Source organism: Carcharodon carcharias, chromosome 17 (genome assembly GCF_017639515.1).
Source record: "Carcharodon carcharias isolate sCarCar2 chromosome 17, sCarCar2.pri, whole genome shotgun sequence".
Lineage (NCBI taxonomy): Eukaryota > Metazoa > Chordata > Chondrichthyes > Lamniformes > Lamnidae > Carcharodon > Carcharodon carcharias.
Window position 1 is genome coordinate 80,943,080 of NC_054483.1, and position 16,660 is coordinate 80,959,739.

Below are 16,660 nucleotides of genomic sequence, written 5' to 3' on the forward strand. Positions count from 1 at the left end.
GATGGAAAGCTGTGTGGGTAGTGACCAAGTGAGATCTTCAAAGGTGCATTGTGTGAAACAGACTTGTGGAAAAGCCTCTAGTCACCCTGGAGAAATTTGCTGTTCCAGAAAGCAAGATTTTGTTAAAGGTTTTGGAATTCCATTGTCGAGTTGAGAGGGAGAAAGAAGCTGTGAAATACCTCCCTTACTGTAACAGTGCATCCTTGCAGTAATATTGCTGGATGTTTTATAGATTAAGAACCTATTGGAAGTGTTGCCTTTCTTGGGAGTTTTTGGTAAGTAGAAATCTTGTGAGAACTGTTATAAAACTAAATGTAACTGTCTAACAGTAGTCTTGTGTATTTAAGTTTTTTTCTTTTGTTAATAAATGTTTTAATTTAATCTTCAAAATCTTTAAAGATGACAGTGGACTCATTACTTCTGACTTCAGTGCACAAACCTCATAATAAATACAAATTACAAAATCACTGTGAGAGCGTGGCCAAGTTTTCCTTTGGGATTTGGTCAGCCTGCCAAATAGCACCTGCCACATCATAACAGAACTCTAATAAAGTTGCAGTCAATGGGAATAAGGGGGAAATCTCTCCACTGGCTGGAGTCATACCTAGCCCAAAGGAATATAGCTGTTGGAAAGCAATCATCTCATCGCCAGGACATCACTGCAGAAGCTCCTCAGGCATTGCTCTGGGTCCATCTTCAGCTGCATCAATAACATTCCCTCCATCATAAGGTCAGAAATGGGGATGTTGGCTGCCGATTGCACAATGGTCAGTGCCATTCAAAGGACATGGACAACATCCAGGCTTGGGCTGATAATTGGTAAGTAGCAAGTGCTCCACGCAAGTGCCAGGCATTGACCATTTCCAACAATAGAGATTCTAACCATCTTCCCTTGACAATCAATGGCATTACCATCACTGAATCCCCCACCATCAAAATCCTGGGCATCACCATTGATCAGAAATGGAAATGGACCAGCCATATAAATACTGTGGCTACAAGAGCAGGTCAGAGGTTGGGAATCCTGCGGCGAGTAACTCACCTCCTGACTCTCCAAAGCCTGTCCACCCTCCACAAGGCACAAATCAGGAGATTAATGGAATATTCTCCACTTGCCTGGATGAGTACAACAACAGTCAAGATGCCCAAGACCTTCCAGGACAAGGAGGACAACTTGATTGGCACCCCATCCACCACCTTAATGTTCACTCCCTCCATCACAGGCACACCACGGCTGCACCATCTACAAGATGTACTGCAGAAACTAGCCAAGGCTCCTTTGACAGCATCTTCCAAACGCATAACCACAACCACCTAGAAGGACAACAGCAGCAGGTACGTGGGATGACGACCACCTGTAAATACAGCTCCCTCCCCAAAGCCACACACCATCCTGACTTGGAACTACATCGCCGTTCCTTCACTGTCACTGGTGTCATTAAAGTATTTATTCATTCACAGGATGTGAGCTTCGCTGGCTGGGCCAGCATTTATTGCCCCTCTCTAGTTGCCCTTGAGAAGGTGGTAGTCTGCAGCGGATCAAGAAGGCTGCTCATCATGTAGTGTAGGTACACCCACAGTGCTGTTCGGAAGGGTGTGCAAGGATTTTGATATAGCAACAGTGAAGGAACTGCGGTATATTTCCAAGTCAGGATGATGAATGACTCGGAGTGGAATTTCCAGTTGGTGGTGCTCCCACGCATCTGCTGCCCTTGTCCTTCTAGATGTTAGTGGTCATGAGTTTTGAAGATACTGTCTGAGAAGCCTTGGTGAATTCCTGCAGTGCACCTTGTACATAGTGCTATTGTGCATTGGTGGTGGAAGGAGAGAATGCTTGTGGATGTGGTGCCAATCAAGTGGGCTGCTTAGTCCTGGATGGTGTCAAGCTTCTTGAGTGTTGTGGGAGCTGCACTCATCCAGGCAAGTAGAGAGTATTCCATCACACTCCTGACTTGTGACTTGTGGATGGTGAATAGGCTTTGGGGAGTCAGGAGGTGAGTTGCTTGTCACAGGATTCCTAGCCTCTGACCTGCTTTTGCAGCCATAGTATTTATATGGCTTCTCCAGTTCAGTTTCTGGTCAATGGTAACCCCCAGGATGTTGATAGTGGGGGATTCAGTGGTGGTAATGCCATTTAAAATCAAGGTGTGATGGTTAGATTCTCTCTTCTTGGAGATGGTCATTGTCCAGCACTTGTGTGGCGCAAATGTTACTTGCCATTTGTCAGCCCAAGCCCGGATATTGTCCAGGTCTCAATGCATTTGGATATGGACTGTTTCAGTATCTGAGGAGTTACGAATAGCGCTGAACAATCATCAGCGAGCACTTCTGACCTTATGATGGAAGGAAGGTTATTGATAAGCAGCTGAAGATGGTTAGACAGAGGACACTACCCTGAGAAACTTCTGCACTGATGTCCTGGAGCTGAGATGACTGACCTCGAACAACTATAACCATCTTTCTTTATGCTAGGTATGACTCCAATCAGTGGAGAGTTCTCCCGTTGATTCCCATTGACTCCAATTTTGCTAGGGCTCCTTGATGCCACATTCGGTCAAATGCTGCCTTGATGTCAAGGGCAGTCGCTCTCACCTCACCTCGGGAGTTCAGCTCTTTTGTCCATGTTTGAACCAAGGCTGTAATGAGGTCAGGAGCTGAATGGTCCTGGCAGAACCCAAACTGGGCATCAGTGAGCAGCTTATCGTTAAGCAAGTGCCGCTTGATAACATTGTTGATGACCCCTTCCATTACTTTACTGATGATGGAGAGTAGGCTGATGGGGCAGTAATTGGCTGGGTTGGATTCTTCCTGCTTTGTGTGTACAGGACATACCTGGGCAATTTTCCACATAGCCAGGTAGATGCAGTGTTGTAGCTGTACTTGAACAGCTTGGCTAGGGGCACAACAAGTTCTGGAATACAAGTCTTCAGCGCTATTGCTGGAATAATGACAGGGCCCATAGCCTTTGCACTATCCAATGCCTTCAGCCATTTATTGATATCATGTGGAGTGAATCCAATAGGCTGAAGACCTAGCATCTGTGAGCTTTCATAATATTATTGTGCTTCATTGTAAAGTAGGTTTATGAGCGTGAATATATATGGTTCTGTCTGTGGTTTAATTTAATTGGAGTCAGATAGACTATAAGGTTGAAATTATCAAAAGAAGTTAGGTGTAAAAGGTATTTGAAATGCTAATGAGTAAACAAGGATGACGGTAGCATGTAGGGTGTGAAGGAAATTTACATTTTTAGATAAGTGAAGGGGTTGTTTAGGTTTCAAAGGGATGATAGGATGTTTACAACTAACAAGATAAGCAAGGCCAAGCGGTATGTTTATTTTTCCCAAAGGTACTGAACATATCGGCAACATTAAAGATTGTTATGTTATGGGAAAAGTAAATTTCCAAAGACATATAAAAGAATGAAATTTACAGATTAAAGAGAGAGAACCATATATAAAGAAGGATGGAAGACTGTGTTACGTGGCCATGTAAGATCTAAAAGGACTGTGTAAAAATAGCCTTGGGGGAAAAGCCACTTTTGCAGAAGTCTGCTGTATACATTAGCTAAAGTTAGGGAAAAGCTTTTGGCATTTCACTGTCAAGTGGGTGCTGTAGTAAACTTACTGGATTGCCTATCTAAATTTAAAATCTATTTTAGACTGTTGCCTTAAAGAGGGTGTGTAGTTAGGAGTCAGGTTAGTTAGGGATTTTGGGATTTGTTATAGTATTAAGTAACTGTAATCTTATGCATGTGCTTGAAATGTTTTCTTTTGTTAATAAATGTTTTAAGTTAATTTTTAAAATCTCTAAAAGGTATTAGTGGACTCATTAATTCTGAATTCAGTGCACAGATCTTCTTGTAATAAATACAAATTGCAAAATTGTTATGATAGCGTGGCCATGTTCCCTTGTGGATTTGGTCTGCTAGGCACACATCACCTGCCATGTCATAACACTGGGTCAAAGTCCTGGAACTCCAGCACTGAGTATGTCTACACCACATAAACTGCAGCAGTTCAAGAAGGTGGCTCACTGCCACTTTCTCAAGGGCAATTAGGAATGGGCAGTAAATCTGGCCTTGCCAGTGACACCCACATTTCATGAATGAATTTATAAAAAAGTGGAAGAGAAGGGCAGCAAAGGAATTTGAGGAGTTGCAGATTAAATGTAAAGTCAAAGGAAAGTTTTGAGAGTTGAAAGAGATGTAGCGAGGCAAAGAGATTTTGAAAGAAAGATTCAGAGGGCAAAGATGTAATGACTAAAAGATCAGGCAGTAGTCAAGCAGAGGGAGCAAGGATTAATCCAGAGGATATGGAACAGAGGATATGGACTACAATGAATAGCTGAAGAATGTACACAAAGAGGAGAACAGTGAGGCCTTCGAAGGGTTTGAAAACAAAAACCTTCAATCCAGGTCTCTGGGCCATGGGCAGCAAAGTTGAGTGCAGATGGTGGGTATTATGGGTTTTTGGATGGAGAGGGCAAAGAAAAAAATCCTATTGGATAATACATAAAGATAGCAGCAGAAAAATGGGATGGAATTTAGGTTCCTTGGTAACAGCTGAAATATGGCACAGTCAGCGAGTCTGCAGTCAGCTTGTTCGCTACAGAGTTGTTCACTACAAAGCCAGCAGTACCAAGTAAAAGTATTTCGCTGTACCTCAACCGTCACCCCAGGGCAATTCATTTCCATAAATTGGCTTGTTTACAACACTATACAGAAATAATTGAAAACACACTACTTCACAAATCACAGCTTCTAAATTGTCATTCTTACCACAGTAGAAAATGAGGATAAAGAACAGGCGCCAAAACTAACATAGTATTGTGAACAAGTTACCAAATCATTTTGGTACAACATAAAAGATGGCTAGTATGTTTAGAAAACAGAAAGGTCAAACATTTTTGAAAATAATGGAACCAGGAAGCTGCAATTGGATGTGTGGTTATTCATATATATTGAGGTTATTGAACATCAATAGTGACATAATTAATATGGGTTATTCAGTACAATTTACATTTCAGGAACCCTTATCGTACCAAGAGGAAATTTCACATCTTTAACAGATTCTTCAAGATAGCATTAGAAAATCAAAAAGTAAGGCTTCACTGTTGTTAAATGCAGTGCCTTGCACATGGTAGGGATGATATTTCAAGCAAAATTAAAATGACAAGCGTATAGGTGTATTGCAAACAGAGTTTTTCTGAGAAGGACAAGAAACACACCATGCAAGGTTAATTTCAGTGCATCTGGTAATACTAGGTGTGGATGGTCGACTTAGTCGAGGAACTCTGTAATTACACACAGGTTGATGGTGCTGTTCTGTGTGACACTGAGACATGTAGCAAGCACAGCAAAATTAAATTAAGTAATCAAGAGTAACATACTCCATACTATCTACTTCATGTTATTATGCAGACACCAGATTCTTTGACTTGCACTTAAGGCGCCTTTGACTCCTGTGCTGGATTACTTTACTGACCTTTGTGCAGACTCTAGTTTGTTCTGTGATCTTCATGCAGGTCACAAACTGGTCTCTGACTTCCTGCCTGATCATGACTCCTGAATGTCTGAACTATTTCCTGCTTCAGGCACTGCTTCTTTGACCAATCCCTGTCCTTAAACTCTTAGCATTGCTGTTTGATGTTAATGTTACAACCTCTGTTTAATGTTTTAAATTCCATGGCTCCCATTTCCACTGTGAATACAAAATGACCCCAAACCCAGACGCAAGCTCTTCCGCATTGCCACCCTTCCCCTCCCTCTACTGGCTTGTACCCTCTGCCCAATCTATATCCTCTCATACTTTTGATCTTTTCCAATATATGATTCCAAGCTCACTCTACTGTCTTGTTCAACTCTCCAAACTCCTATATATGGGCATACTTACATTGCCCCTGGATAAACTTACCGCCAATCTCTCTCTCTCTGCCTCAAATCTAGGCATCCTTTGTACAACAACTAATGCCAGATTTTTCCCAGTAATCATTCGAATTAACTCATTGATTCCTTTTGTCAAACAGTTCCACTGGAGTTAATCTCTTTAACCTCCTCTTTATCCTAATCAGTGTCGCTCCCTTCTCAAAGCCTAGAGGATCTTCCTGGGAACAGAAAGACAACTCAATTTTAATATTCTATTGCACTGCCTGAAAGGATGACGGAAGCAGATTTAATAATAACTTGCAAAAGGGATTTGGGCATATACTTGAAAAGAAATAATTTGCAGGGTTATAGGGAAAGAACAGGGGTAGTAGGATTAATTATGTTCTCCACCCAAGAGCTGGCACAGACATGATGGGCTGAATGGCTCCTCCTTCTCCATTGTAAGATTTTATGATTCTTATCCTCCCCTTCAAATCACATCTAGGCATTTTCTCCTTATCTCATTTTCTCTTCCAGCTCTTGCTCTTTATGCACATCCTCTGCATTTCTTCCATTGTCCTACTTCTCACTTACTATCACTTAACATCAATGGTCAACCCTTCAGCCATCATGCCCGTATCCGCTAGGACACCCTGTTTCAGCTTCATTGCCTTATCACTCCCTTCTCACCTTCAAAATGATCCTTAAGAGCCTTCTCTTTGACTGTATATTTTTCTTCCTCATAGCCCTTCCCTCCCTCCTGCTTGGTGTCCTCCGCCATGTAAAACATTTTGAGGTATCTGTATTAGAGAAACATGATAGAAATGCAAGTTGTTGGCTTTCATATCAGATCTCTATTGGTAATAATGGTTTCTTCCTTCAAGTTCCCACTAGATATTTGAAAAAAAAAGGAATTTATTTAAAACTTGCCATTTTGTCAATAGGAAATTGTCAAAATGATCGCTGTATTAAATCTGGTTCACTTAACTTTGATTATCCACTAATTTATTTCAGTGTTTAAATGAGCAAAATTCAAATGTTTGCTAGGTGAAAAAGGCAACACTTAAGAGGAAGTGTTACAAAGTTACTTTAGTTAAAGAATATACCAATCTAGAGAAGCAGGCCAAATATATCATTTTTCCAATGTTCTGAGTGACTAGTCTGTGTGGCATATAACACCACCTGCTGTTCACTTGATAGTTTTGCACACATGAGAATACAACAGATATCATTATTTATTCTTAAAAGGCCTCAGTATTTTAAACTTCTTCCATAAAAAAGGGAAAGCAGTATTTTTCAAAATTATCCTCAATTGACAGAATGGAGGAAGTGTTTGAACACTCAATGTGCATGACTGCCTGTGAATTTGGGTCCTACAGAGTCTTTGACCCAAACTCATCCTCCTCATTTTGGCCAAGTTTTTAACCAGATTTAATACAGAAGCTAAATATTTAATTGGAGGGAGAATAACATGCATGAAGCAACTTCCCAACTTTGATTAAGGTGTCTAACTGGAAGATCAGAAGGTAACATTGACATAATCTAAGACCAAAACAGGTCTCTCAGATGAAGGAATGTAATGCAAAATGGCATCACTGGGTTGAAACTTCCATTAGAAAAGAGCTGAAAAATAACAACTAATCTTCCAGCTGCAACAAGGGATAATTTCAATACTGAGATACTTGGTGTATATGTTTAAGAGGTTAAGCGCTTGGGCAATTAACAGTTGATCAGAGAGTCAGAATGAAAGTAATTGAATTTTTTGAAGTCATTAACATGGTGGATAGGAGAATGCCTCTAGATGTTCTCTATTTGGACTTCCAGAAGACATTTTATAAGGCTCAAGATCCAAATGACCTACTCTTGTTCTTATGTGCTTGACATATTTTGTTGTAGCTGTTCCAAGCATATGCTTCTGCATACTTCCAAGAACAAGAGTAGGTCATTTGGATCTTGAGCCTTATAAAATGTCTTCTGGAAGTCTAAATAGAGAACATCTAGAGGCATTCTCCTATCCACCATGTTAATGACTTCAAAAAATTCAATTACTTTCATTCTGACTCTCTACTCACTCCTGGGTGAGTAGTCAGCCAGGGAGCAAGTGGTTCTAATAAAAACACATTGGACTTAAGCAGGTTTCTGGATCAATACTCATTTGAATTTTTTCTGACTATCTTTGAAAAGGAGTGCATTTTTTAAAATCTTTTGTGGGATGCGAGTGTCTCAGGCTAGGCCAGCATTTATTGTCCATCCCTAATTGCCCTTGAGGTGGTGGTGAGCTGCCTTCTTGAACCCCTGCAGTCCATGTGTTGTAGGTACACATACAGTGCTATTAGAGAGTTCTAGGATTTTGACCCAGCAACAGTAAAGGAACGGTGATGTGGTCTCAAGTCCGGAAGCTATGTGGCTTGAAGGGGAACTTGCAGATGGTGGTGTTCCCATGCACCTGCTGCCCTTGTCTTTCTAGGTAGTAGAGGTTATGGGTTTGGAAGGTGCTGTCAAAGGAGCCTTGGTGCGATTCAGCCTTGGAACTTGTAGATGGTACCTACTGGTACCACTGCATGTCGGTGGTGGAATGAGAGAATGTTTAAGGTTGGGGATGGGGTACTGTTTAAGTGGGCTAGCTCCCTCACACAAACTATTCCATCAGAGAAAAACTATAAGCCAACAAAAATAGTCCCCAAGAAATCAAATAGGGATTCAGAAGAAACTTCTTTATCATGAGAGTAACTGAGGTGAATATTATAGATGCATTTGAGGGGAAACTAGATAAGTAGATAAACTAGATGGAAGAAGGGAATACAGGGTTATGCTGATAGAGTTAAATAAGGATGGGAAGAGACCTCTTTTCAAAATGTTATATGACCCAACAGCCGATCTTTCAACACACAGATCATTTTTATCACAAGAAGCTAAAATCTGGTTTTCTATTGTATGTTTCTCTAATTGATGAAAAAAATATAGTATAAATTTAAGTCTGGCATCAGTTGTATTTATTGCCTGCTCACTTACATAATTCTTCCTGAGGTTAAATGATTAAAACACACCAAGTAAAATTTGTTACTTTCTGAAAGCAGTGGAACATAAATATCTATCTGGGAAGTATCAAAATCACTCATTTGAATTATTGAATTATTGCCTTCAGACGCACTGTAAGCCCATTGATTGTGCATTGCTCCACAAAAAAGGTGATTTGAACTCTTCTGATGGTTCAAGATGTAAACTCGCCTGTTGTGGTACTAATCCATGTTAACCAGCAGGTTCTCAGGTATGATCTGATCTCAGTCAAGGTGGCAACAGGTGGACCAATATTAGCCTCAGTAAACTGGGGTTAGGGCGAGAAAATGGAACCAGAAGCCCCATTACCCATTGCAATTGGATTTGATTCTTTTTCTCCAAGTTAACTAACCTTTTCCAAGGCAATAATGCAAGCAAATATAACGGGGGTGAAACTGATCTTTGGCAGTTAAGCAAAACAGAAGATAGCAAACTGACAGAACACTTTACACCTCTTTTCCATTGAAGGCAACAGAAAAAAATGGACGAGGAGTAAAATAGCTGCAATTCAAAATTTTTGCTTTTGCTAAAGACCAATTTCATCCCCAAATGGCTTCAAATGCCCTAAGCATGATGGGAGGGGGAGGGGGAGGGGCAATAACTTACCATTGCCCTTATTCCAGATCATGTGTGGTCAATATAATGGGATGGAATTGGAATTGCCTATGATGCTCTCCACAATCAAATAGTTTATCAGAATACTTGTGAAAGCTAGCCACTGGGGTGAAATAGTAAAGGGTTGCAAGATACTGAAAGATTGATTGTCTGATGGTGCGCCTTTCTAAAACTAGTAATTTGTATTCCAGCAAAGATTGGCACCTTCAAAATAGAGGGGAAAAATGGTCAAAGAAAAACAAGGGAAAAAGGAAATCAGGAAAGTTAGGGACAAAGGAAAATATTCAAGGACATCCCTTTAACAGCATTGGACTCGCACTTTGCTGTGCTAAGATGCTACGTCATGGCCAAATTCAACACAGAGCTGTGATTTTCTCCTCCCACCTTTCCATTTTATAAGTTACTACTTCCAGCAGTAATTCTTGGCTTCTCAAGTACCAATTCTAAATTTTACACGTTGCATCAGTTTTTTTTTCAACAAGTCTTATTTACCAAGGTCACTGCCTGTCACAAGCAATCCATCTTTGCCAAGGCACACTAACTTGTAAATACCTACATTTTAAATATTCAAACCCTATACAATGCATTGACTGACATCTTTTAAATTTGAGAGCAAACGTTCTTTACAGCTTTCAAATCAACCACAATCATTCTGACAAGTAACACTCACCAAAACAATCTCTGATATCTTTTTATGCAGATTTTGAACATGGTGCAAAATAAGGCAATTATGAATTCACTGCATTCTTGGAATAAGTGACTGAACTGCAATCTGTTGTTTTCACACTGAAGTTCTTCCCAAGTACAGATCGTGTTAATGTGATGCCACACATTCATGCATTCCCAGACTGCTGCCACCAGAGGCCATTAGTGCACTTTGTGAATACTGTGTGATGTTACAGTCTGCAGTGGGGCAAGGAGGGGAATAATAACAAGTTCTTCATTAGAAGAGTCACAGACCATTTTAGGGTACATTTTTATAACCATTATAGTTATGGCGTCAGGCTTCATTGAGTGATTGGTCTCAGGCTGAAAGTAATCAATTTCACAAAGAAGTGTCCATTGACTAGCAGGATTTTGAAATTAAGACGCAAAAGTAATCAAAAATCAAATCTCATGGAACGAGCTGCATTTTGTTCAAGTAGTTTTGGTTCTAGAAGGGTAGCAGTTTGGAGCTGAATGCTGGGAGAGTCTTGTGATCTGCAGTTATCCTGACTTATTACTTCCGTCTGAAAACCAGTGCTGTTACACTATTTCCAATCTTTCCTCCAAACTGGAATTTAGGTGTTGGTAACTCCTGCAGCATCTCAAATCCTGTAATAAAACAAATAAAGAGAGCATATTACAGTTATTATACATAGCTACTGTATTGCCTCTAGAAAGTTAATTGGGCACTTTAAAGCATACTTCTTCAATACATAGGTCATTAAATCTATTAAAGGGGACCTTAAATGTAGGAGTAGGAGCTAGGAATGGTCTGGCCCAAGCCTGATAGAAATTGTTGGCATTCCACATTGTTAAAATGTTATTGTACAGGGGTCAGCCAGAAGCCCTGCACTGGTCCAACTTCATGCAACAGGGATCATCTTGCAGCATTTCGACTTCACAGCACTAGTGCTGAAGGGGACCAATATATTTACTACACTTAAGAAGTCTGAGGGAAGCAACATAAACCTCCTGCCATTCACTGATCTCCTTCAGCATTCACCTGAGAAAGGGCAAAAAAGAAGGAAAAGGAATGAAACCAGATGGACCACTCGGCATCAACTTAGGCACCAGAAATGACAACAGCAATCACAGTCCCGTCCACCCTGCAAAGTTCTTACCAACATCTGGTGGCTTGTGCCAAAATTGGGAGAGCTGTCTCACAGACTAGTCAAGCAACAGCCTGACATGGTCATCCTCACAGAATCATATCTCTGGACCCCATGAAGTCTCATGGCATCAGGTCAAACATAGGCAAGGAAACGTCCTGCTGATTACCATGTACCACCCTCCCTCAGCTGATGAATCAGTGCTCCTCCATGTTGAACACCACTTGGAGGAAGCACTGAGGGTGGCAAGGGTGTAGAATGTACTCTGGGTGGGGGACTTCAATCACCACCAAGATTGGCTCGGTAGCCCCGTTACTGACCGAGCTGGCCGAGTCCTAAAGGACATAGCCGCTAGATTGAGTCTGCGGCAATTGGTGAAGGAACCAACAAGAGGGAAAAACATACTTGACCTCATCCTCACCAACCTGCCTGCCACATCTGTATCTGTCCATGACAGTATTGGTAGGAGTGACCACCGAACAGTGGTTGTGGAGATGAAGTCCCGCCTTCACATTGAGGATACCCTCCATCGTGTTGTGTGGCACTACCACCGTGCAAAATGGGATTAATTTCGAATAGATCTGGCAACTCAAGACTGGGCATCCATGAGATGCTGTGGGCCATCAGCAGCAGCAGAATTGTACTTGAACACAATTTGTAATCTCATTGCCTGACATATCTTCAACTCTACCATTACCATCAAGCCAGGGGATCAACCCTGGTTCAATGAAGAATGTAGAAGGGCATACCAGGAGCAGCACCAGGCATCCCTAAAAATGAGGTGTCAACCTGGTGAAGCTATAACGCAGGACTACTTGAGTGCCAAGCACATAAGCAGCAAGTGATAGACAGAGCTAAGTGATCCCACAACCAACGAATCAGATCTACGCTCTGCAGTCCTGCCACATCCAGTCATGAATGGTGGTGGACAATTAAACAACTCACTGGAGAAGGAGGCTCCACAAATATCCCCATCCTCATTGATGGGGGAGCCCAGCACATAGTGCAAAAGTTAAGGCTGAAGCATTTGCTACAATCTTCAACCAGAAGTGCCGAGTGGATGACACATCTTGGCCTCTGCCGGAGGTCCCCAGCATCACAGGTGCCAGTCTTCAGCCAATTCAATTCCATATGATATCAAGGAATGGCTGAAGGCACTGGATACCACAAAGGCTATGGGCCCTGACAATTTTCTGGCAATAGTACTGTAGGTTTGTGCTCCAGAACTTGTCGCACCCCTAGCCAAGCTGTTCCAGTACAGTTACAACACTGGCATCTACCCAGCCATGTGGAAAATTGCCCAGGTATGTCCTGTACACAAAAAGCAGGACAAATCCAACCTGGCTATTTACTGCCCCATCAGTCTACTCTCCATCAGTAAAGTAATGGAAGGGATCATCAACTATGCTATCAAGCGACACTTGCTTAGCAATAACCTTCTCACTGACGTCCAGTTTGGGTTCCACCAGGGTCACTCAGCTTCTACCCTCCTTACAATCTTGGTTCAAACATGGACAAAAGAGCTGAACTCCCAAGGTTAGGTGAGAGTGACTGCCCTTGGCATCAAAGCCATATTTGACCAAGTGTGACATCAAGGAGCCCCAGCAAAACTGGAGTCAATGGGAATCAGGGGGAAAACTCTCCACTGGTTGGAGTCATAAATAGCACAAAGGAAGATGGTTGTAGTTGCTGGAGGTCAGTCATCTCAGCTCCAGGACATCACTGCAGGAGTTCCTCAGGGTAGTGTCCTCACAGAACCACAGTGCAGAAGAGGCCCATCGGCCCATCAAGTCTGCACCGCCACGTGAGAAACTCCTGACCTACCTATCTACCTAATCCCATTTACCAGCACTTGGCTCATAACCTTGAATGTTATGACGTGCCAAGTGCTCATCCAGGTACTTATTAAAGGATGTGAGGCAACCTGCATCCACCACCCTCCCAGGCAGCACATTCCAGACTGTCACCACCCTCTGGGTAATAAAAATTATCCTCACGTCCCCCCTAAACCTCCTGCCCCTCACCTTGAACTTGTGTCCCTTTGTGACTGACCCTTCAACTAAGGGGAACAGCTGCTCCCTATCCACCCTGTCCATGCCCCTCATAATCTTGGACACCTCGATCAGGTCGCCCCTCAATCTTCACTGCTCCAACGAAAACAGCCTAAGTCTATCCAACCTCTCTTCATAACTTAAATGTTTCATCCCAGGCATCATCCTGGTGAATCTCCTCGGCACCCCCTCCAGTGCAATCACATCTTTCCTATAATGTGGCAACCAGAACTGTACACAGTACTCCAGCTATGGCCTCACCAAAGTTCTATACAACTCCAACGTGACCTTCCTACTGTTGTAATCTATGCCTCGACTGATAAAGGCAAGTGTCCCATATGTCTTTTTCATCGCCCCACTAACATGCCCCTCCGCCTTCAGAAATCTATGGACACACAAGCCAAGGTCCCTTTGTTCCTCAGAACTTCCTAGTGTCATGCAGTTCATTGAATACTTCCTTGTCAGATTACTCCTTCCAAAGTGTATCACCTCACACTTTTCAGGGTTAAATTCCATCTGCCACTTATCTGCCCATTTGACTATCCCGTCTATATCTTCCTGTAGCCCAAGACACTCAACCTCACTGTTAACCACCTGGCCAATCTTTGTGTTATCCGCAAAATTACTAACACTACCCCTCACATAAGTCATCTATGTCGTTTATATAAATGACAAATAATAGGGTACCCAGCACAGATCCATGTGGTACGCCACTGGACACTGGCTTCCAGTCATTAAAGCAGCCTTCTGTCATCACCCTCTGCCTCCTACAACTAAGCCAATTTTGAATCCACCTTATCACTGTTTTCCATGTGCACTTGCCTTCTTTATAAGTTTCCCATGTGGGACCTTGTCAAAGGCTTTGCTGAAATCCATATAAACTACATCAACTGCACTACCCTCATCTACACACCTGGTCACCTCCTCAAAAAATTCAATCAAATTTGTTAGGCATGACCTCCCTCTGATAAATCCATGCTGACTATCCCTGATCAAATCTTGCCTCTCCAAGTGGAGATAGATTCTCTCCTTCAGAACTTTCTCCAATAGTTTCCCTACCAGTATCGTGAGACTCACTGGTCTGTAGTTCCCTGGCTTATCTCTACAACCCTTCTTAAATAGCGGAACCACATTAGCTGTTCTCCAATCCTCTGGCACCTCCCCCATGGCCAGAGAGGAATCAAAAATTTGGGTCAGAGCCCCTGCGATCTCCTCCCTTGCCTCCCTCAGCAGTCTGGAACACAAATCATCCGGACCTGGATATTTGTCCACTTTTAAGCCTGCCAACACCTCCAATATCTTGTCACTCCCTATATCAATTTGCTCAAGAACCTCGTAGTCTCTCTCCTACTCTTCCCCTGGTTATCTTCTTCCCATTGATATACTTGTAGAATATTTTGGGATTTTCCCTACTTTTACCAGCCAGAGCTTTCTCATACCCCATCTTTGCTCTCCTACTAGCTTTCTTAAGCTCCACCCTGCACTTCCTATATTCCACTAAAGTGTCTGCTGATTTGGTCCCCTTATACCTGCTAAAAGCTTCTCTTTTCCTTCTCATCGTAACCTGAATATCTCTGGTCATCCATGGTTCTCTGGGCTTGTTACTCCTTCCTATCACTCTAGAGGGAACATGTTGAGCCTGCACCCTCCCCATTTCCTTTTTGAATGCCCCCCCCACTGCTCTTCTGTAGAATTCCCCACAAGTAGCTGTTCCCAGTCTACCTTGGCCAGATCCTGCCTTATTTTACTAAAATCTGCTCTCCCTAATTCCAAAACATTTTTTTGCAACTTGTCTATTTCTTTGTCCATAACAAGCTTAAATTGTACCATGTTGTAGTCGCTACCACTAAAATGTTCCCCATACCACCTCAGCCATCTGTCCAGTTTCATTCCTCAGAATTAGGTCCAACACTGCGCCGTCCCTTGTTGGACCCTCTACATATTGACCTAAAACGTTCTCCTGTACACATTTCAAGAAATCCACTCCATCTAAGCCCTTAACGCTATGTCTATCCCAATTAATGTTGGGAAAGTTGAAATCACCTAATATAATTACCCTATTGTGATTGTTTTTACACACCTCCACAAACTGTGCACATATTTGCTCCTCAATTTCCCACTGACTATCTGGGGGTCTATAATAAACACGTAATTATGTGGTTGCCCCTTTTTTATTCCTAAGCTCTACCCACAAAGCTTAATTCGATGCCCCCTCCAAGATGTCATCTCTTCTTACTGCAGTAACTGACTCCTTAACCAATAATACAATGCCTTCTCCTCTTTTACCCCCTCCCCTGTCTCGCCTGAAGATTCTGTATTCAGGAATGTTGAGCTGCCAAACGTGCCCCTCCCTCAACCATGTCTCTGTGATGACTACTATATCACAATTCCACCTGTCAATCCTCACCCGTAACTGATCTGTTTTACTTGTAATACTCCTGACATTAAAGCAAAAAATACTCCTCAGCCCAACAATCTTCAGCTGCTTCATCAATGACCTTCCTTCCATCATAAGGTCAGAAGTGGGGATGTTCACTGATGATTCCACAATGTTCAGCACCATTCAGCACCTGGGCAATATCCAGGCTTGGGCTGACAAGTGGGAAGTAACATGCGCACCACACAAGTGCCATGCAATTACCATCTCCAACAAGAGAGAATCTAACCATCGCTCCTTGACGTTCAATGGCATTACCATCGCTCAATTGACCGCTATCAACATCCTGGGGGTTACCATTGACCAGAAACTGAACTGGACTAGCTATATAAATATTGTAGCTACAAGAGCAGGTCAGAAGCTAGGAATCTTGCAGCAAAAAACTCATCTCCTGGCTCCTCAAAGCCTATCCACCATCTGCAAGGCACAAGTCAGGAGTGTAATGGAATACTTGCCACTTGCCTGGATGAGAGCAGCTCCCACAACACTCAAGAAACTTGACATCATTCAGGACAAAGCAGTCCACTTGATTGGCACCACATCCACAAACATTCACTCCCTCCACCACCAACGCACAGTAACAGCAGTGTTCACCATCTACAAAATGCACTGCAGGAATTCACCAAGGCTCCTTCGACAGCACCTTCCAAACCCACGACCACTAACATCTAGAAGGACAAGGGCAGCAGATACATGGGAAAACCACCACCTGGAACTTCCCCTCCAAGTCACTCACCACCCTGACTTGGAATATATCGCTGTTCCTTCACTGTCGCTGGGTCAAAATCCTGGAACTCCCTCCCTAACAGCACTGTGGGTG

At 42.5% G+C, this 16,660-nt stretch overlaps 1 protein-coding gene across 5 annotated transcripts in view; it reads right to left on the minus strand.

The window, feature by feature from the left end:
• The window catches only part of eef1akmt2 (EEF1A lysine methyltransferase 2), a 52,991-nt gene that overhangs the window by 13,858 nt on the left and 22,473 nt on the right, over positions 1–16,660 (minus strand). For 3 of the 5 annotated variants that reach the window (XM_041209932.1, XM_041209934.1, XM_041209933.1), the window contains one exon: positions 8,837–10,852. In XM_041209932.1, coding sequence (XP_041065866.1) covers positions 10,758–10,852 — 95 coding nt within the window. In that variant the 3' untranslated portion in view covers positions 8,837–10,757. Of the gene's footprint in view, positions 1–4,937; positions 6,667–8,836; positions 10,853–16,660 lie in introns of those variants that run through there. The other 2 variants (XR_005945676.1, XR_005945675.1) reach the window with 2 other exon arrangements.